At 36.7% G+C, this 23,282-nt stretch overlaps 1 protein-coding gene across 2 annotated transcripts in view; it reads right to left on the bottom strand.

Annotated features, from left to right (window-relative positions):
• Positions 1-22,320, bottom strand: part of IMMP2L (inner mitochondrial membrane peptidase subunit 2) — a 436,484-nt gene extending 414,164 nt beyond the window's left edge. Inside the window, exons 1-3 of one of the 2 annotated variants that reach the window (XM_035332214.1) lie at positions 22,234-22,320; positions 11,684-11,821; positions 5,741-5,844 (exon numbers count right to left, since the gene is read on the bottom strand). In XM_035332214.1, the coding sequence (XP_035188105.1) occupies positions 5,741-5,844; positions 11,684-11,818 (239 nt within the window). In that variant the 5' untranslated portion in view covers positions 11,819-11,821; positions 22,234-22,320. Of the gene's footprint in view, positions 1-5,740; positions 5,845-11,683; positions 11,822-22,233 lie in introns of those variants that run through there. The other variant, XM_035332224.1, reaches the window with a different exon arrangement.
• Positions 22,321-23,282: the final 962 nt, after the last annotated feature.

The raw sequence follows: 23,282 nt of genomic DNA, 5'->3' as shown, positions 1-23,282 counted from the left end.
GTAACACAGATAATAATAGTAGAACTACATATTTGATTTTTATCAGGAAAAGACATGCGTTTTTTTTCTTCCAGCCAAAGGGACAGAATAGGAAAAGATTTCCTGAGGTCACTGAGGCCCAGAAAGTAAAGTGATTATTTAGCTTCTATGTCAGCACAACCTCTTTTGCAGTGTCCTGCCTGCCAGAAGATAGATGACTTGGTATAGGGACCTAAGTACAAACAAAAATAGAATAGAAATTGGAAGACTTAAGAAGGTCAAGCGGAGGTATTCTTTAAAGGCAGTTCAATATTTTAGATAGAAAAAAGCTTTCGTAAAATTTATGCGAGAACCAGTAAATACTCAGTCATGCTACATCTATCAGAATTTTATACTAAGTCTTTTTCTAATTACAGCTACTGATTCAAATTCAAGGCAGTTCCTTCAATAAGTACATTCTTACTGATTTTTATTTTACTAGGCTAGTCTCATTAATGAAATTCCAATTAGCAATGTTTTATGAAGAATATGTATTGATTTTACACCATTTGAGAATTTTTTTGTTTCCATCATACGAACAGGACCACATTCCTTCAAAATGTGGATTATTCAGATTTGTGTGAATAGACTGAAATTTGTTTAACTATCGAATAAAATCATCATGCCAACTACCTTTTCCAATTTCCATTTCTGAATAGCTAACAGTGAGGGGTACCGCATCAGAGACAATCTTGCATGTAGTACTTCGATTCTTCCTCCAGAATGTTGATTTGTACTAGATTTTTCAAAGTTCAAATACACATATAAACTCACATAAAAACATGTAGCAGTTATCTAAAGGTAGCTTACCAAAAGGCCTGAAAACAATCTTAGAGTCAAAGGAAGCAGTTACAGGAGCTACTTAATATTCTTCATCAGAACAGGAGATAGGGTGTAAGTTGTTTTTTTAAAAACATCAAGAAATCTTCCATGTAAAACATCGGTTTTGTATTAAAGCAATTATGCTTTTATTTGAGAATTCACGAGAAGCTGACAAAATATACATTTTTTCCTTATTATTATTGCTGTCCTTTAAATATATGTTTTTAAATACACTGCCTGTTTTCATTTAGCTATTGTAGTTCAAAACTTCAGAAACATTTTACCATTCAGAACATACAGAACAAACTACATTGGTCCTCAACCTTTCCCAGATTACATTAGCATAGATATTTCTATTTAACTCATAAAAACACATTCTAAATTAGAAATGGAGGGACACCTGGCAACCTACAAAGTTCCTGTGCTCAGTCACACCTTGCAGAAGGTACTGTCCATTATGGATACTGCTATAACACAGCATTATCTGTGTTTCACAAGCACAGCTTCCAAAAGCTAAAATTAGTACCTGTAAGTAGTTACAGTCTTAAAATTTCATCGTTCAAAATCTAACAATCTTTCTTATACTACAACCACTGAACCTACTCCTTTGTTAAAAAATCTACTAACCAAGCAAAGAATATGACAATGTCCAAACTTTTACTTATCTGAAAAAAAACATTTTAAATCTGAGTCAATACTGTTGTCTCCATTTCAAAAGCTTACTTAAAACTTGTCTTTTCTATTTAAAAAACATAATTGTAAATATACATACTAATTTTGCAATTTTCTACATGTTGCAACACCTTTTTGGTACATTAAGACTGGAATTTTGGAATAAAAAGAGAAGAGTTTATACTCAGGATACAAGGTTTACAGTTGAGACTGAAGGATAGTGGAGAGTAGGACATATGGATATTTTTTCAGTAGAGGAAAGAATTCCAGAGCTATAAAACATTCTTTAGCAACATCTTTTTACCACAACCTGCTTTTGTACACTGTAGAAACCAAGCTACATGTAGGTAAGTTGGCAAAAATGTCCATTAATACACAATAGAAGAGTACAATCTCCATTAGCACTACAAAGTGCAGTTGCAGCGTATATGCCCAAGGACCTGCTTGAGCTGTACAGCTCTCGCTGTGATGCAGACTGCTGCAACTACAATACAGTTGACACTCAAACCTTCTGGAGTAAAACCAACTAGGATCCTATAACCCACTCTGCAATATCTGATAAAGTTCATCGTAACATAGATGTTGGCATCTACCTCAGCACAGCTGTTGCAAAATAAATGCCTATTTCACCACAAAAAGTACCAAAAGATCAAGTCTGCTAAAAATAATAATTCATTTATCTTTTAAAGATAAATCCACGGGCCACATGATGGTCGCCAAGCAAAATGAGAAGATAAGTAATCATTGTCAAAACAAAGAAAATAACAAACTTTCTTTGCATCTGTTTAAGAGATGGAAAGGTAGTATTATGGAACACATAATAATGGAAATTATTTAATTTATTAGAATAATAATCCTGGTTTAATTTTTGATTTAAATTCCAGTAATACAGTAATGTCAAAACTAAGCAATGAAGCAAGTGATCAAATTAAGGATGATGATATTCATTTCCAAATAAATTTAAAATTGTGAGTTCAAAAGTTGTAACATATAACATTGATCTCCCTTAATTTTGGTATCAGTAAGTATGATTCAAACTAAAATTAAAAATGTTTACTTAGAACAGCTTCTAAAAAGCTAGGATAAGATTTAGCTATTTCTAAAACACTAAACTCAAAGTAAAGAAATTATCCTCTGCTACAACTTATTCTCTCCATTTGTTTTATCTTACTCTAATTTTATAATTTTAAGGATTCATGCCATTCTAAATATTATGCCTAAGACCACATAGGCACATGTGTACGCATAGTGACTAACTGCACAGCCATTGTTGTGACGCACAGTTACAGCTACACCAGGTCAGCTCAGATGCAAAGTCAGGGATGACAGACGTGACATGTTTCCATAAAGATGGTCTTCATTTAATTCTTAAACCCAACATAAATTCCACCAAATGCTTGGGGGACAGGGTGCTCATTTGTAATTCAAGTGGGAAGATAACAAAAATACAAATTTTTGGATCAGCAAGCAGTATTGCAAGCATAATCACAGGCAGACTGTTGCTCTCCTGGGGCATCCAAAACCTACAAGATTAATTAATCTCTTTGCTCCAAGGTTTGGCTCTTGGCCATCTACTTATGCTGGACTTTTCCAGTTGGGATCTGAATAATCCCTTTTAAGAGCTGTGGTACAAACAGCACCCATCCAGAATGACACATTTCTGATGGTATGAAAAAGGCAAAGAATTTGGACAGCTCTGGTCAAGCTGTCACATGGAATATTCAACTTCAGTTCTTACCCTGCAAAAGACCACCCTCCCACAACCTCTTTGCTAGTTTGTACTATGACTTGGCAAAGAGAAAACAAATGCTAAATGTTAAGCAGCCAAGTAAGATATGAAAGAAGGTTTACATCTCCATCTGCCTGCTTCTAACACACCATCACCTTCTCATTTGAATTTCTGACAGAAGCAGCAAAAGCAGAAGCAAATTACTGGGAAACTGGCCTTCCCTGTTCATGTCTCACCCAAATCTCCCAAATCTACTATATTAAGACCACTTAGTAAAATTCATGAATATTCATAGCATATCTATTCACTACTGAGTTAGAGAAATCATAGATAAACAAACAAAATGAAAAGGATGAATGAATGAAAAAATGAATATTCACTTGTTTAATATATTTAAAACTTTTTAATAAAAGCCTCATGTACAAATGGTTAAGTTTCAAACAACCCACATACGTAAGTAACCACGTCCAGATACTGCATCCTCCAAGTCACTGAACTATAGAATGGTTTGGGTTACAAGGGACCTCACAGATCACCTAATTTCAACCCCTGCGATGGGCAGGGACACCTCCCACCAGACCAGGTTGCCCAAAGCCCCATCCATCCTGGCCTTGAACACTTCTAGGGATGGGGCATCCACAGCTTCTGTGGGCAGCCTGTTCCAGTGCCTCACCACCCTCAGAGTAAAGAACTTCTTCCTTATATCTAATCTAAATCTACCCTCATTTAGTTTAAAGACCCTTGTCCTATCACTACACTCCCTGACAAACAGTCCCTCTCCAGCTTTCCTGTATGTCCCCTTTACTGGAAGAAGTCTTTGCAACACGGTGAAAACTTCCAAATTACAGTAAGCTTTTAAACCCAACTAGCAGGCCAAAGATGCTTCTAACAGATCTGTATCATGAAGTAATCTAAAAGCTGTTACTGATATATAAAATATACCTCACCTGTTAGCAAAAAGTATTCAATATATTAATTTTTCATTGTTTAACTTTGTATTGTTCTTAGAGTGTATTATGAATTCCCTACCATAATTATTCAGGGTGCTTCCCAAATGTTTAAGAAAAACATTAGTACAACACTCAAATACAATGTGACTTCTTCCACGTGGATGAACATAAACTCCACGAACGGTAAGTGAACTTTTCAAAACATACAAAAAAAAGAATAATAAAAAAAAAAAAAAAAAAAAAAACACAATACCTAAATTATTACTCATCATGTCTGAACATAGAGCAAAGTGAAAGCAATCAAGGCAGATGGTTGAGACGGTACCACAAACCTTGAAGAAGTATAAGAATGGAACTATTTGTTCTGTTTTCCGATCGGAAAACAAGCAGATCGTCTGTTCAGTCAATTAATTATTAACCAGGTACATCCAGTATTTTAAACTGTTACTAGAGCATGACTTGGGCAGAGGGACACATACACAGGTAAAATCAAATTCTGCAAGTAGTCATTATGTGACTTCAAATTGGAGTCCATCTGTAATATTTAGTGTTGCAAACTTGAATAAATTTGTATTTGTAGCTAGACCGTTTACAGATTATCTTACATGCCAGACAACAAGAAAGACCATAAATTTTAAGTTTCTAACAAAAAACACTACATGAGGGTAGAAATTTTCTCTAAGGGCTGGTAGTAAAAGCTGTTATATGAATTACCTGTACAATGAAGAAGTAGAATAAAATGAGACAATTAGAAGAGATGGCTGACAAAAAGGAAGCCAGACAATATAGCTTCAAAGACAATTCTGCTGCTGTAATCTACATATTGTGCATTTCACACTTACAAAACTAGATACCCTAAGCTTAAACTACTCGAGCATGCACTACAAGTATTATATCATTGTGTCAGTTGTGCACATTTTGACACTCCATTTCTATCTTACATTAAGCTGAAATGGAGTTTCTATCTCGTTAGTCTTGAATATTTTCAACAGCGAAACACTGCCACCTTTTGGCTTGATACACAGACCTCCCTCTCAAAATTGTAAAACTTTTTTTTGAGGGGGGAGTACTTTTGTCCTTTATGAAGAAGGTTGAACTGCTGTAACATTCAAATTTGATTCAGTAGGAAGATTTCTCCAGAAAAAAAATAATGTTAATTTGTAAGAGAACACTATTTTTCTCATAAATATGAATGCATAGCCAAACAAATTAAAAAGTGTACTCCATCTAGCCATATGTTTTTTCTATTTTTTCTGTTTATATCACAGCTCTTTTTTCTTGGCAGTTTCTGTACACAGATATTACTGTATCACATAGTATTTTACACTGCACTCCTTTCAAGTAAAAAACTGCTAATACATTCTTTGACCTTCTCCTGACTTTTGAAAACTCATTATGGGACTAACAATAATGCATTACTAACAAATGATGTTCCTTGCTCATACATGCACCTGCAGTATGCCAGAGATAAAATACAAAATAATAAATATATATTAAATAGCTCGACATTTATATGAACATATATTGAAATATCTGCAAGATTACTTACACCAATGACACAATGTCCCCACGTTGTACATCATAATTTCGAATGCTCCAATGGTTTAAGAGCACTACATCAGATGCTTCTCTTCCCCCAGGATTCAAAGAAGGCTTAGGGAGAGGAAAAGAACAGATTTAAGTCTACAGTGCCTCTATGAACCCTCCGTCTAACTCTCACACTATCAATGGGTCAAATCCTGAAGCCATTAGAAACCATACCCAATTCCTTTAAAAGAACCAAGAATCCGTTTTATTCTAGTAAACGTATTTCTTTACTAAATGCTATGTTAAATGTCATAAATTTATGGTAAAAAGCAGTTCGCATCTTTCGATGCACTACTATATGCAAATTAAATTACATAGGATACATATTTATGATGAGCTTCATGAAAAATTGTGTTTGCCTTTGCTGCCTATCATTTAAGATTACAAATGAAGGAGAACCAAGAATGCCAATTCCCAGAAATTACAGACTTTCTGCAGGCATTTTACTGTTTATACAAGCATAATGCACCAAAAATGAAATACATACTTGCAACAATACTAATCTCAATACACTTTGCAAAGGAAAGAAAACAAAAACAATCCAAAAACCCTACATCTACAGTATATACCACTAAATGTGGGCCTTCCATAACAGGATCCAAAGATGCATGAACTTTCACAGGAATATACATTGAAATGAGTCTACTGACTAACCTGCACAGTCAAAAACAATTGAATAAGTAATTAGCAAAGAGTATGAGGAGATATTCAGAACCATACATAATTATTTTCAGTGATGCAGTACAAAACTATGGTACCTGATTAACCCTGGTTGTGAGTTAACCCATCAGAAGCAGCAGAGGAAAGAAGCAGCCAATATTAGTACTGTCTTCATTAATGTTTTAGGGATTACTACAATACATATAATTCTTTTACTACACAGAAAGTATCTAACAGTAATCCAGACTAAAGTTTGTTGGCAGCATATTTTTCAATATGCTTTTTAAGATTCTGCAAATAAAATTATGTTGTATTCACACTGGCCAGAAATGGTCTCTAATTTAGACACTAGAACTATTTGGAATATTTAATATAGCAAATTACTGGAACAGGCTCCCCAGGGACGTAATCACGGCACCAAGCCTGTCAGAGTTTAAGAAGCATTTGGACTGTGCTCTGTCATATGATCTGAATTTTTGGGCAGACCTGTATGGAGCTAGGAGTTGGACTTGATGATCCTCGTGGGTCCCTTCCAACTCAGGATATTCTAAGATTCTGTAATTATAGCCCCATGCAGCACCAAATCTGACAAAGTATTGAGACTACACAGCTCCTCATTTATTGACATGACAGTGACAATATTTGCTGAAATTTGATATTTTTATAGAAGAAGTTTTCAGTGTTTGCCTTACAGCGTAAGGACATTACTGTAAGGACATTAACATAGGTTAATGTTAATGTCCTTACTGTAAGGACATTAACATTCATCATTATTTTATTTAGTGGAGTCTATTCATTGCAAGAGCCAGAAAAATGAAAACCAGATGCAGATACTGGGTTATTATTATTTTAATAAGGATTTTCCAAAATGATTTTCCAATTTTACAGCAAGCATATTCAACAAATAATAGTATTTTTACATAAACATTCACAAACAATTCGTAACCGTACTTATTTAACCAAAGGAAGGCATTCTTTAGTCCAGAAGCTAACAACGGTATTAAGTATTAGACAAAGAGACTAATCTAAAGAAGTAACAATCATGCATATGGTATATTCCCACAAAATAAACTGCGGAATACTCAATGTATTTACCTTAAAAGGCAGAAAGAGAAGGTCAAGGCAAATGGTAATTTAAAACACATTCCAAAAGCTAATGTATTTCACAGCTAATACATAGCAAAGATTTGCATGAATGTTCATAAACTTGTCCTTGCAACGAAAATTCTATCAACTTCATCTTACAGAGGAACACACCATGTAGTTACAGTATTGCCCTAGTCGACTCCTACTGTTTTCTGTATTTAAACAAAGGAAATGTTTCACAGTTTAAATACAGTTAGGTATTTCATAATCCCTTTAACTCAAAGCACTCTAAATGTAATTCCATATTGCTTTCTGTTTTTAAAAATACATCACTCATAGTTTTGACTTACAGAGTGGATATCCAATTCCTGACTTACTAGAACTATATTTGAGAGAAATATGACAATGTGGAATATTTTTTATCTTTCTCACAAAGCAAAACTGACATATTCAAAATGCAGTCATACAAACACAAAAATATTTTGGTAGAAGAAGGCATGAACGAAAAACTAGGAGACAAGTTTTATTTTATATCAACAATACAGTCTTCTGTAAAAAATCATACAAATCACTTGGTAAATGTTTCTAAGGTAAATAATAGAAAGTATAAGAGACAACTTGTTCTCCTCAACATTTTTACTGCTAGTAGGATCTCAGATCTAGCAAAACAATAATACAATTTCTGAAAAAGCAGTCAACAGATAGGCTCACGAGGGCTCTTTACTTTTATAAGAAACAAAATAATAGAGGGGCTTCTTTCTTTCTGGAGCTTGAACCATTATAACTTGTTTACTCAAGTTCTTGACATAACAGCCTGCTACAAATGAGACACATAGGTCTTAATTTAGAACTATGGTGCAGAAGTCACAAAACATTCACTCTTTCCAATTACCAGCTAATCTAAAGCTAAAAGCATGCAAATTGAGATCCCCAGCCATATGATGAAGCCTCACAGGACACAAGGTTCTGTAAGTAACAGGGTAAAAGCATGCCCTTTTACTATAAATAATGATTAACTTGATAGTTGTTATGCTACTAGTGAATACCAGAAGGTCACAACTTATTTGCTTTTAGCTTGGGGAACAGAAAGAATATTCACATAAGCTTCCAGGCTTAGATACAGTAATCCTAATAATGTTAGGAGAAACTGCAACACAATAATTACAACTGCCGTTATGCATAATGGCACTGAACATTCAATAATATTTGCTGCTGAAATAACTGGGCTTTGTCAGAGATCACTGGTCGGGCAACTTGCTCTAATTCTTGGTATTGAACTGTTTGTGACAGAAATATCCATACAGAGCTGCACATAAACTGTCATCTTTCATCTCACTTGAAAACAGTCCATTTGATTTAATGAATTTAAGAATTTATGTATCTGTAATAAGGGTTTCCTTTTTCCACATCATTATAAATGAAAAGTTCATAATACCAGACAAGCAACGTAACACAAGACAAAATATGCTGAAGTACACATCCAGCATTACAGGAGTAGTCCCAAAAAATCCAAAACATTGAATTAAGAAATCATAATACCAATTATTTGTGTCACTTATGTTCAATGCTGTAATTCACTTAAAACCCACTATTAAAGCAATGCTAGATGAGAACATCAATCTGTAAAATTCTAAGCAACTGAGAACACCTCACGCGAGGATTAAAAAAAACAGTAATTTTGGAAAGAAAAAAGAAGGCAATGAAGCAACTAAAAATGCTGAAATTATAAGCTTCAATACTTTAGTATTATTCACTATGCTTAAAAGTTAATACTCATATACACTGTAGTAGCACAAGTGAAAGAATTATGCTGTAGAAACACTGAACCAGCTTGAGAAAATGAAACGCATGGTTATCTTAATTGATTGGAAATAAATCATAAAATACGTACTTTAATTAGAACCTCAATGCAATGTGCTTGACAGAATGTGAAAAAGTACTACCAACTACCAAGATAAGTAACTATGAAGCACCAGTATGGCTGGTACAAACAAAAACTGAAAGGGGACAAAGCAGGAGAGACTGAGAGATTTATTCCCTGTTTCTTGTCAGAACTTCTAATTTCAGACTCAGCAGGAGCAACAACTAGAACACAAAGTCAGCTAGACATTTTAGAGGACTGTTACAAATCAAATTGTTGGAAATCATATCACGATATCTTCACATTGAGACAATATGGTATCATTGGAAGCACGCAGTTGATGGATATACGACAACATGCTGACTGGGTTTCACCCTCCCTTGTACCCATAAACTTTCAGATATTCAACATAGATCACTCTTGAGGGAACACTAAAAACAGAGAGAATTCCAAAGCAATGACCTGTACTCCTTCAAGCTATTCTGCAAAGAGGGATATGTTCCTTATAATTATGTTCCTGCCAGACTTACTTAGGTGTCTAATAAATCTTGGCAAGGAAATTAGTATCTTATTAAAAGCACCAGGAAGATTTTTTGTAGTCTGAAAAACATCCATGCGCACAGAAGCATGTTAGTTTAAAACAAACTTCTACTTCACTGCTACGGTCCAGAATAAAACCAGAGAGGGAATTTTACAGAAGACACTGAAATGTCATTAAAATCAGTAATGTCCCATATTACCCATACTTCAATCAACTGACGGAATGTTTAGTCAACACATACATCAGGGGAAGAGCTTAAATTTTAATCGCACACTGAATACATATCACTTTCCCTTGCCACTATGAAGACTGCATAACCTTTTTCCTTAGGTTGGATAAATCTAAGCGTGTAACTGTAGTGTTTTTCACATTTTCTAAAGATAAATGACAGTTAACTATATGCCCTTTCACATGAGCACAGAAACAACACTCCAGAACCATACCAGAGTGTTCCCCAACACTTGAGACTTTGACTTCAAATGGAAACATAAAACTGAGGTCTTGACCAGAGGCATTCAAAAGACTTGTGTAAGTCTTTTGAGAAAGAAAAGTCTTTTGAGAAAGAAAAGAAAAAAGAAAAGAAAAGAAAAGAAAAGAAAAGAAAAGAAAAGAAAAGAAAAGAAAAGAAAAGAAAAGAAAAGAAAAGAAAAGAAAAGAAAAGAAAAGAAAAGAAAAGAAAAGAAAAGAAAAGAAAAGAGAAGGAAGGAAGGAAGGAGGGAGGGAGGGAGGGAGGTTTCCTGACAGAAGTTGAGTACCAAGGTACAGGCTACTGCAAAAGGCACTATGCCACCCTCCAGCCCACCCCAGGCTTTTCTGCGGCATTAAACACAAATCAGCCAAGCCCAGGCTCTAAACCAAGTATTGCCTGAGTGAACACTTCAAACTCCAGCAGTTGGTCTTAATTCTTATAAAACCTGTCTTCAAGGTTCTGAACTTACTCAGATAATCATGAAAGAGAGCTCACCATCCGTGAATCAAATCTTTAGTCTCTGCTAATTGGAGTGTTACGATATTAAAACAAAATACATTATAATTATCAGTAGTGATGCATTGCAGTGTGCAGGGCATATGATTTAAAAAGCAAGGTAACAATATAAAAATTGGCTAACTACATTACAACATATATTTTTCAAGTCCTAATAACAGGAAGCAAAGTAACTGTTCATTATCAAGAGTATTTATCTTTCAAATGTTACAAATGTATTTGTATTGATATGCTTACATCAACATATAAACATCCTGTATAAGCAAAGTAAAAAAAGTTAACTGATATTTATTCCCTAATAAGCATACGTATTAATATTAGGTTCATGCCATTTGCAGCATTCTTCACTGAAATAGTGCCACATTTGTTCAACAGGAAAAGCAACTATTATAATACAGCAACTAAAACAAACAAAAAAAGCTTCTTTGTGAGTCATCGAAGTAGTGCATCAAGACAAAAGGTAATGCTCAAAAAAAAAAAAAAGAAAGAAATCTTGATTTCTACATGACTAGGAAGATAAAAACCAACACTTTTACCACTACTTATCTATATATTTTGCTTTTATAGAGAATTTTGGGAAGTTTTGTTCTCAAAAGCTTTTATTTTCATATCACAAAATTATTTGTGTAACAAGGTAAAAATTCAACTATTCCATACTATAATTGTGATCATTTGGTAACAACTGAGAAAAAATATTTTCTTTCATCTTGCTGTTGTCAGTGGACAGACAGTTTATAACTTCCAGACAGACAAATGATATTTTCAACCATACCTGCATGGATGCTCCTTCCACTCTTGCTACACAGGCAACTCTATCTAGGAAAGTCACTGTCACAGGAACAGCAACAAAGAAACCTTTAAAGAAGGCTTTAATGTATCTTCTCCCAAAACCTTGAGCCTGTGCCATAATCTGAAAAAAGATTAAAAAAAACGGGGAAAAAAAAAGTCATTATGAAGCAATTTTTAAGTAATAATATTGTCTATATCACTGGAGTGAGGAGTTAAGAATAGATTTCTTATCTGTTACACTGTTATCTCAATATCTTATACTGTTATCCCTATATCCACAGTGAAAAAATGAATGTGCACATAAAAATGAAAACAGCAATATTCATCAAAATTTAAAAGTCAACTGTACAGAAGAAAATTTGATACTTGACATTTACCCTTTACATAATTTGACCATTTCTAGTGATCCCCTGCTAGCAGCAGTACTTGATAAAAATGACTGGATAACAATTCGGCTAAACAAGAAGCAAACTGATATAACCACATAAAATTCAACTACGTATTTCTAAAAAAAAATATATAGATAGTTGTATCAACTTTATAGAAATAACCTATTTCAGAACATTCAGCTGGAGTTCAAAAGTAAAATGCTGCAAGTAATTCTCTCCCCATAAGCTAGTAGTTATAAATTCATGAGCCCCTAAAGATAGGTTGTGTTACGTAAAGGAAAAGCTGACCATTTACAATACATTAGCAGTTCTTTATTAGTTTCACACACAAAAGTCGTGTGTCATTTCTACCCTTGTGATAACTGCAAACATCAGTTTTAATCATCACTTGGGTACTGCTGCAAAGGTGCAAGCCTATTTCACCAAAGCGTCATTTTCTTGCCTGCCCGCCAGCCAGCAACAAAGCAGCCCGTGCTCCTGGCTCTACTGCAGCAGGCCCTCCTAGCGGGTTGGTCATGACCTGGGTGGGCTTGGAAGGAAATGATCTCAAAAGGTAAGATCTTGCAGCGTAATTTACAAAGCTGTCGAACTTGAGGACTTTTTTTTTAAGATATCACTCAATGTGATGTTAATTAACCTCTCAATTTGAAATAAGGGTGTGACAGACTGTGTTAAGCTGTGGAAGCCATGGGGGAGACAATGCCTGAACAGCACTGCATGGAGAAGTGCTTGAGCAGCCCCAGAAGTTCAATTCAAGAAACTTCTTTTAGCAGAAAGACAAGACTCCTAAGTAGTGTATTTTAAGAAATGCAGTTCTTCGCCTATCGGCAAATCCAATTTAAACCTTTGTTTCTGTCTAATGAGTACCTGGTGGAGCCTGTAAAAGATCAGTTTGTGAAGTCCCTGCTCCTTCTATCACATCGTCATTCAGGCAGACAGGAATAGAAGAGAACAGACTCTGCCCTGAACTTTCCAGTCCTTCATGATTATATTCAAGGACATGTTTATATTCAAGGACAAAGAATTATTTTTCAACAAAAATATACAGTTTGTTTCAATGCTCTTAACAGTATATTCAGACTTCCACAGTATTGTTTTTTGTTCCATTTCCAGAAATATGGAGGTGATGAACTATTTGTATGCAAAGCACAAACTCAAATCACTCTGATGAAATAATACTGAAAGCAGTATTTCTGTCACAGATATGGCTACTTATCTCTATAATGCATTACAATTACGAGAGGAAACCCAGTTCTACAAAATATACCGTCAGCATATTCTTCACTTGAATTCTTTATGGATATTAATAGCTTTGCAATGACAAGATCTATCTTCAAAAAGACTGCAACATCTTTACCATCAATTCTGGCATTCACCTTCACAAGGTTTTAAATCCCTTTTACTTTTTTTTTTTTTTTTCTTAAATGTGGAAATATTTCACCATCACCTATCACTTTTGCACACAACTGAAGCCTAACTTGTAAAAAGAGTAAACATATTTAATGTTTGTAATACAATTATATTTCCTTCCTGTACATTTCATTAAAAAATAATCCAATTTACATCAAAAGCTTTCACAAAGAATCTGGAATAGGTTGTGGAACACAACAAAAAACTCACCGATTCAAAACAAAAGTTAAAATGCTTTATTCCCATCTTACTGTGTAAGAACTCATTACTGGAACCAATCTATCAAAAGATACTATTGCCTCAGTCAGCACAGATTTACCTTTAGAAGTACTCCACATAAAAACAGAACCCTAGGAACCAGCTACTGTTTTAACAACCTATACCACCTCATACACCTTAACACCCTTCCCTTAATCCCCTGAGTCTGAACCTCACTTCTCCAGTTTTCTGGCTGGAACATTCTCCTCCACTGTGAGGTCTGGTGTATCTCCGGCCTCTCGACTTTTACAGAAATGGTAGTCTCAAAACGCAATTTTTGGATACTGCCCACAACAGTCTCCTCCACTTTCTATGTACAGTTGCTCTTTGTGTTTAAAGACTTTGTCTGACAAATCTAACAGAATATGACTAATTTAGGATTTTTTTTTTTATTGCAAACTTTAAGAAATTAGACAAACTTATTAAATTCCTCATAGTCCAACCTACTTTCATTAATAGTGAAGTATAAATGTTGACCCCATCCCTTTTACCAAATCCATCCACAGATCTTGCTGTAATTTTCTTGCAAAAGACCCATGCTGGTATCTACAGAAAATTCCAATATCTGAAGGAAAGTAATTGGCCAGGCAATCCACAGGAGACCGACCATATGCTCTTGGAGCTACAAGCCAATTAACACTGACACACAATCTAGCAACCAGGTTAAAAAAGGTATGATAAAATGCTGTGTTCTCGGTACATCACTTGGCCATGAAAATAACAGGAGTATTAAGCAGCTGTGGGCAAAGCTGGGAGTTCAGGTCCTACTTTTGTGGGTTTGGACATACACAGCATTACAAGGCACAGCAAAACACCAACAGCACCTCTACAGGCAACTGATTTTCAAAGCCACCAAAGCCAGCAAGAGCTGAGGAATTTCTCTACTTGCCCTGAATTTTCCTTTTTTCTTTTCTTTCCTCTTCTTTCCTTGCACAACTGAGCAAACCACTGGCTTTATCTTTTATACCCTCATGGATAAATTCATCATTTCTACTCATACGCCACGTTCTAGAAGTCTCCTGGCTCCCCATACCCTACAGGAAAGGCCAGCTTTTTCCTGGACACAAACTGAGCAAACCTGTAGATTACTCTACTGTACAAGTCCCTCTTCCCAAACATAATAAATATATGCATGCACATTTTAACAGATCGATAAGAATTACTTACAAAGAAATCTGTCTTTAACCTTAAGTCCTTCTATATAATAAAAAGTTCTTTCCAGAAGGGTAGGAAATACCTTTCTGAACTACCATTATTTAATGAATATTGAGTGAACTCTCTGGTATGTAAAATTTAAAAGACTTCTAAACTAACTGTAGATTTTATGAGCATCACAGCTCCAGAGTGAAATTCTGAAATCCAGTGCCATCCATGTCTGTTTTATGCTGACAGATAAATACTTAGCAGGTTTACATGTATGCCAATGGAGCAAGCAAAGGACTCTTTGCTTAAATAAATAAATAAATAAATAAAAGGACCCTCACTAAGTTCATCAACACATATTTCTGGATCTCTGCCCAGTCAGCAACACCTTGAATAAAATTAACAAATCCTAACACTTAAAAGATGGTGTAAAAGAAACAATCAAGCAAAACACAGAAGAATATTTTACAGATGAATACACTTTACACCATTTATAAATTACACTTATTTTAGGAAAAATAACTAACTGAGTAATTCTATAGAACTGACAAACTTCAAAGTAGCAACCTTGAAAACTTGTCTGAAATGGCAACATGGACAAGAAAAATCCAAGATCAAAAATGCCAGCATACAGCAGGTCAAAGCATTAAGAATTTCACATTGTGCAGCTCAGAGATTAAGGCAGATGGAGCACAGCATTATCTGGACTGAAGTATTTGGTGCACAAAAGGTCCAGGGATTATAATGAGCCTCTCGTGAGTACTACAACATATGGAGCTGAGATGCTATTTAGATAGCTCTCTATGTACGAAATGTTTATTTTTCTTATACTTGCCTGCACATTAGAAGACACTGTTTATCAAACAGCCTGCAGAAAGTCATCAAGTAATATTCAGAAAGCCCCAGGTTACAATATATTTGCAAATCTAAGTACTTAAAAATTACCCACAGAAGTATGATAGGAAAAATAGCTGTAAAAACAAGGCATTAGCAGTCATCCACAAAGGCAAGAAATTGGCCCCTGAAGTGTTTCTACAAGAAGGCATGTGAGAAACAGGAAGGAGGGAATTACAACCTGTATGCAAAACAACTGCCCAGCCAAGACTATGTTAGCAAGAAATGACCTATTTAATCTCGTTCAGGAATGAGTAACTGTACAATATATACTACGGTAACTCCAGGTTCCACTGAAATAACCAACTTTCCTGCCTTGGCATGTTTTTTTCTATAAATCAATGACATCATATATTCAGGTATCTATGGTTTGAAAACAAGGCAGACTTCCGTACCAAAATACCAACACATGAGACAGATTCTGTTCCATCCTATGAAACACAAAATTCAGCAAGAAACAAGAGCTCTTGTTTTAAGCAAGACCGGTACAACTTGATGACAAGGCTATACCGAGTTTAACAACCATAATGAATAGGATGCTGCTCAGTATCAGAATTTGTGTGACCTTTTTCACATGTGCCTTTCCTGCAGTCTTTCCTGAAACAAGGCCAGCGTAATAGTGCCATGCAGCCTGACACTCATTTCCAATCTGTCACACATTTTGGTGACTTTTGCACTAAGAAATTTTTGTTAGGGGGAGGGTATACATGCTTTATAGTAAGCTAATTTAATTCATATAAATTTATCCAAGTATAGGCTGATGCACAGACAAAATGGTGATGACTGCTACAGAAGAATCAAAATAGATTAGTCTATGTGAAGTTTTTATTTAAAAATAATGTCTAGTTCCAGAAGGAGCTCTCATTTATCCTTTATTAAAGACAACCCCATCCTGGTATTATTCCACCGTAATGGTGACATTTCTAATCTACTAATGTACTCATGCTCTCCTTACAGCTTTTCAGCAGCATACCTCCACCATATTAATAACCTCCGTGTGTTCCCTTGGCACATAGTCATGGGATAGTCATTATAGTCATAGTCAGGCATGACAGTCATTAAATAATACTGCTCTATTACAAGGTGGGAAATGCAGCACCTCAGGGAAGTGACTGCTCCATTACTGTTTGGTAGAGACACAGCCACAGCAAATGTGATAAGCTTATAACCAGGTATGGTCGGGTGACCGTAAGAGCCACACGCAGACAATAGCTAACGTTTAGTATCCAAAACAGAACTTTGACAATAACCAAATCTAGGCAGCCAGAAGAAAATGAAGTTGAGAACAATCAAACTCCAGTTACCATCCTGCCCGGCAGAAACCAGGCACTTAAAAGGCTCTTCTTTGAAGGTTATGTAGGAAACTAAACACAAATATCCACTGAACTGAGGAGTTAGCTCCTAACTGCGGACTAACACCAACTGCAATACAGAGACTGGACAGAAACACACTTAACTCTCTGTTTAAGGCCTTTAAGCCGTCTGAAGCATTGACGGAGGTTCTGTGGACTTGTATCATACTGACACCGTTCAACTAAACTCAACTCGGTTCTAGATTTTTCTTTTAACCGCAAAGAAAGTTCCCCTTATCTTCAGGTTACATGCCCATAACAGCCCCAGCAAAAACAAGCCAAGGCACAACTGGAAACAAAAGCAGAACTTACGCACAGGCTAAGTTAAGCAGCCTGACAAGTATGTCAGTAAAAGGGTACAGAAACGTGTTACCTTAGTTACCATTCTGCCCTGCAAACATTTTGTTTGCATTCTGAAGTGGCAGATCCTAACCTAATCAGCATGTTCAATAGCTGTGGATGTTTGCTCTATAATGCATTGCTGTTCCGTTTCTCCTAGGTTGACCATTTTGTCCTGATCTAGCTGTTTTAACTGTTCCAAATACATAACAGCAGCATTTGTTAGCTTTAACTCCACTATATACCATTTATTTAGTTTGAATTAAAGCTTAATTTACAAATATTCATGTGACAGTTCCCATCACTGTCAATTATGAAGAACTATTTCCATTATACCACAGCGCAAAAAATCATCAGTAAAATTCAGGTTTAGTAATCTTCTTGGAGATAAAAACATCCATAGAAGTTCCTGAAGCAGACGAAGACAGACCAACACAATGACCTTTCAGCTTATAAACCACATCAAAGCAAAAAAGCTTAGAATACAACAATCAACAACCTGATCTATCACAGAATTATTAATGGGGGAAAAATCAGTTTACTGTGGAACTGATTCTTCCTTCGAGCTAATATTACTACCATATCCCATCACTGGGATCTATCCCATGTACAGAGGCTCAATCCACATGTTTGTGACCAGAAATAAATAGCTTATTCTTACTAATTAGTTGTATGCATCAAGGACCTGAATTTTAACTTCATGAACAACTGTGCATTTCCAATGAAAACATTTTATTCTTGAAATACAAAGCAAAAGTGGAAGAAAATGTAACTGTAGGTGACAATTACAGCAATTAAAGTAGTAATTAGTTCAGAATGGGGAGTAATCAGTCACCTCTCACGTCTGCCAAGTTACTCAGGATTTGGTTTTGCACGTGTAAGCAAAGTCTTCAAGAACTGTCCCACAGATGACTGGCAGCGCACCAGCCAGTCTAACCTGAAAAGTACAGTTACTGCTTTTATTCCTGTTTCTGTCTCTTCAAATAAACTAATAATCATTCATATATATCCCACACAGAGGAAAGTACTGAATTGCTTCGGTTTTGGAACACATTTAAGTGATCAACATAAAAGGCTTTTATCTTCTTGCACCTGAAAGTTCTGTGTTGCCTTTCAGCTTAAAGATTCAATGCATGCAAGGCAAGTTAATTTTATAAATTGATTTGAAGCACCCTTTGCAAACAACTGCCAGCTGCTGCTATGGTCTCAGGCAGACTGCATAAATGAGGTGTTGCTTCTGAACAGAGTGAATTTCTAAATTATACTTACAGTAAATAATAACATAACCTTTGATTTTTAATTCATTTACACATTTATCTATGTATTTCTTTCAAGTACCACGAAGCTGCCACTGCAGTTAGTTGTGGTCTTTCTGAATCAAACTCTAGGAAAAAAAAAAAAAAAAAGTGAACAAGTTTTTTCTATTTGGATTAAGAACAAGTTTAGTACACAAAACAGGGGAGTTTCTTCTAGCTGAATGCAAAATCAAATGAGTAAATGTAAGAAACAAGCTTCTAAGCTACAAATCTTTAAACTACACAAGTATCTATTGCGTATGTAAGGACAAAAAAACAAGAGACAATAATATTTAATACAGTACAAATAATTCCAAAAGAAAGAATAGAGGGAACTTGTTTAGTATTTGAATGATGTTTTCCATTTTCAGTGTACTTTACAAAAATAAATAGTTCTCCTGCAACTGCTGCAAAGAAAGCCTTGTGTTTATTTGCTCAAAACAGCCAGGAATTAGAACTAACTCCAAAATCTACTATTTCCATGAAACCTAGCAACCACTATCTACAGCCTGTGGCACATTAATAAACTAAAAGTACAAACTAACATGCAAAATTATGCCTTTGAAAAATATTCCTTTATTTCAACAACTCGGGTTTTATCCTTGAACATTAGAGGTCACTGTGGGGCTTTCTAAGAGGGTATTTTGTGTGCTCTGTAGTAACCTTACACCACCATATTGATTTTGAGCCTGGGATTTATGACAAGTTCAGCTCCCAGCTAAATTTCTCGGCTCTGTAAAACTAAGAGCACAGCTAAAGACAAATAGTTTGAGGAGGACATGATTAATCATTTTACTGAAAAATGAACAGAAGCATCCTACAGCTTAGCTACAGTAGAAAATCAAAAATTTCTTTTGGTATTTGCAGATTAATTTATTTCTAGCATGAATCAGTAACTTTTGCAAAGCTAGAGAAAAGTTATCCAATGGGTCGTTCCCCTTTGCATGGAGGACTCTAAATAACAGTTCAGAAAAATACCAGTTTTAAAAATAAAAATACTAAATCCCTTCCATAGAAAGAGTAGCATATTATTTCTACAACTCAGTGTATGTTTTTTTTCCCAGCAGTTCAGGATTTACAGGGTGCACCCCAGGCAATGGCAATTGATATTTTTCTCTTAATACATGAAATGGAATCGTATTTCTCATCTTTAAAGACAAAAAATTTAGCTGGAAAAACAAACAGAAAATTGCCCACACCTATGTAAAACTAAGAGTGTTCATTCCACACTGACTGATACTGGTTTTAGGTTTATAACAGGAATTCTGGGGCTTCAGCTTGTCCAAACTTTGTAATATGAACTCTAACTTCTACGTTTTTCAACTTGGATCTAGAACTAGAATGACTCTTTTTCAAGTGTTAAAACACAATTATTTACAACAGAAGAACTCTACTAACACATAGGAACTAAGATCTGGTTCTTCTTGCAAAGATTTCAATGAGGATAAAAAAAAACTCTGAAAAAATTATAATATTAATTAATAGAAAAATGTAGGCTTGGGTCACTAACAAGAAGCTGAACTAAAAGCAAAGTATAAGATCCAGATATTTCAGAAAGAGTTGATATCTCTGGCACAACGGTCAAATTATAGGTACCTCAACATAAAATTTAAGCTGTGATTGTGAAACCTATTTAAATCTTAAAACTATTGTTCAGCACAATCCAATACCATTCTCTAGGATCTGGTCACTGGTTACTACCCCCTATTACATAAAGTGCACAGCTCCTTCCCAGCAATTTGGGGAGCAAATTTCTTTTGGTAACCTACTGAAAGTTACACAGAAGAATCTGTAATTTTAAAAGTAAAAGAAATTAACAACTGATAGAAATCTCCCAATCACAGTGGTTAAAACTATTATATTTCTGGAAAATGCATGTGGATCCAGTTATAAAACTGCACACTGGAAAAAAAAAAAAAAAAAAAAAAAAGTATAATTCCAGAGTCTCAGAGAAATAATTTAAGTTTAAAAAATATTTATTTTAAATCCCTGAGAGATCTTCCTTCAACTTATCTTCTGTTGACAATTAATAGCTTTTTTCTTTCCTAACTGTAGTGTTGAGTTGCAGATAACAACTGAACAAGGAACAAGTACTTATACGTACAAGCACAAGTACTGGAGAGAGAAGGGGGGAAAAAAACGATGGTACAGGAAAGTTATCTGAAGAGAGGTGAAGCAGCTTTCCTAGATCACCAGCTTCATTTTTTTTTTCAGTATCTCTGTGTACTGCATTAATTCCAATTCAATGGAAGAGCAAGATAAGGAAAAAAAAATCACAATGAAATATTGGCTAATTAAAAAGATATTATGAGGTTAGAGTCTACTTGGTGTTCTGCTGTTTGTCTATCTAAGCTTCCCATTGGCTTCCCCCCAAAAAATTAATTTTCCTTAAAAAGGATTCAGAACACCATGGAGACATTTCTAGTAACTGGCTCAATCTCCTTAGCTACAAGAAGGAATTCTTTACTGAAAGGGTTGTTAGGCATTGGAACAGGCTGCCCAGGGAAGTGGTTGAGTCACCATCCCTGGAGGTCTTTAAAAGACGTTTAGATGTAGAGCCTAGTGATACGGTATAGTGGAGGACTTGTTAGTGTTAGGTCAGAGGCTGGACTCGGTGATCTAGGAGGTCTCTTCCAACCTATATGATTCTGTGATTCTGTGAAGTACTGGTCTCCATACAGGAAAGCATTAACCAAAGAACTGGGTGGACAAGCACCAAGCATGGAAAAGCTGCTGCTTTAAGTGATGTTACAGTAGAGAGCATAAACCACAATAATCTCTCAAATGTTCAGCATGGATGTTAATAGGGAAGCCCCTCAAACAGGGGAGAGTTCCTATTAACTGTAGTCCTTATAGGACAAATGGATCATAAAAGGAGTTGGAAGGGACCTCAGAGATTGTCCAGTTCCAACCCCCTGCAGGTGGCAGGGATGCCGCCCACTGGATCAGGTTGCATAGGGCTTTGTCCAGCCTGGCCTTGAACACCTTCAGGTGTTCACACCACCTCTGGTTAACCTGTGCCAGTGCCTCACCCCCCTCCGAGTGAAGAATTTCCTCCTAACTTCTCAACCTTCCCACTGCTTTGCGCAGCGTGTTAAAAATAACAGTGAAACTGACTCAAGTGCCTGGCTGTAGAGCATGCTGAGAGGGAACAGCACCCATCCATAGCAGCCGCAAAGAAAACTCGGGGACCTTCAACCCCCTCAGGGACCCGCCCCGCCCCGCCCAACGGCCGCTCAGCGGCCGTTGGGCGGGGCGGGGCGGGGCGGGGCGGAGTCGAGCGCCTGGCGCGAGCCGCGCGCGTGCTCGCCGCGGCCGCGCGCCCGCCGCGGCCCCCGCCTCCCTCAGCCCCCCTCTCCCCGCTCCCCCCACGCCTCCCCGACTCCCCCCTCCCTCCGCCGTTCCCCCGCCGCCCCCTCCCGCCCCGCCGCCCCCCGAGCCCTTCCCGCTTACGTCGCGCCGCTCCGCCTCCCGCTCGCCGCGGTCACGTGGTCACCGCGGCGGCGCCGGGCGCTGCGGGAGGGGGCGGGGGGTTGGAGGGGGAGCACGGGGCGCCGCCGCGCTGACACAAAATGGCGGCCGGGCTGGGGCGCCGGTCTGGCTGAGGCGCGTCAGCCGGTCGGCGCGGTGTGAAATCGTGGAATCACAGAATCATTAAGGTTGGGAGAGACCACCAAGATCATCTGGTCCGACCATCCCCCTACCGCCCATGTCACCCACTAAGCCGTGTCCCTAAGCACCACGTCCAACCTTTCCTTGAACACCCCCCAGGGATGGTGACTCCACCACCTCCCAGGGCAACCCGTCCCAATGCCTGACTGCTCTTTCTCAGAAGAAAATGCCACGTTGTGTGGTGCTGTGTGTATTTTTAAGTCTACATTCAGTTCACCTACAAGTCTGGGAAGACTTCAGGCCTCTGCTAACAGTGGTCATGAATCCCTTTGGTGAACGTGGAGATCCAAATACTTAACACTTGTGGCTGAGTTTTGCCAGTCAGATAAAATAAACCGATTGGAATATTAACATGTAGCAGTAGAGTTTTTCAGTATCATTTAGTTATAAACCAGTTGTGAACGTACCGCGTGTTATAATCTACCCAGAAAAAAATAAGTTTTTTTGTTCAGTTGGTGTTTGTCCTGGTGCGAACCAGATTTCACGTTGACTGATGGCAACCACATGTTCTATGCATTATCATTCACTAAACAGCTGCGTTGTCCGGTGTTCAAAAATTAGTTGTTTTTTTTTTTTTTTTTTTTTTCCCAACTAAAAACCAATGAAAAGTAAATTTAAAGAAATATTTTTTTTGAGGGGGTGTTTGTATCAGCTACGAGAACATCTCCAGGTGCCAGTATGGTCTAGGGCAGCACAGTTCAGTTACCTTCAAGAAAAAGAAAAAGTCAAGTTCATGACAGAGAAAATCCGCTATGGGTTAATATTAAACACACAAACTGCCTCTAGCTCAGGGAATCCATAGCATGGATGCTAGGAGATGCTACTGCTAT

Source organism: Oxyura jamaicensis, chromosome 1, assembly GCF_011077185.1.
Source record: "Oxyura jamaicensis isolate SHBP4307 breed ruddy duck chromosome 1, BPBGC_Ojam_1.0, whole genome shotgun sequence".
Lineage (NCBI taxonomy): Eukaryota > Metazoa > Chordata > Aves > Anseriformes > Anatidae > Oxyura > Oxyura jamaicensis.
This window is presented reverse-complemented; position numbering and strand designations above follow the sequence as displayed.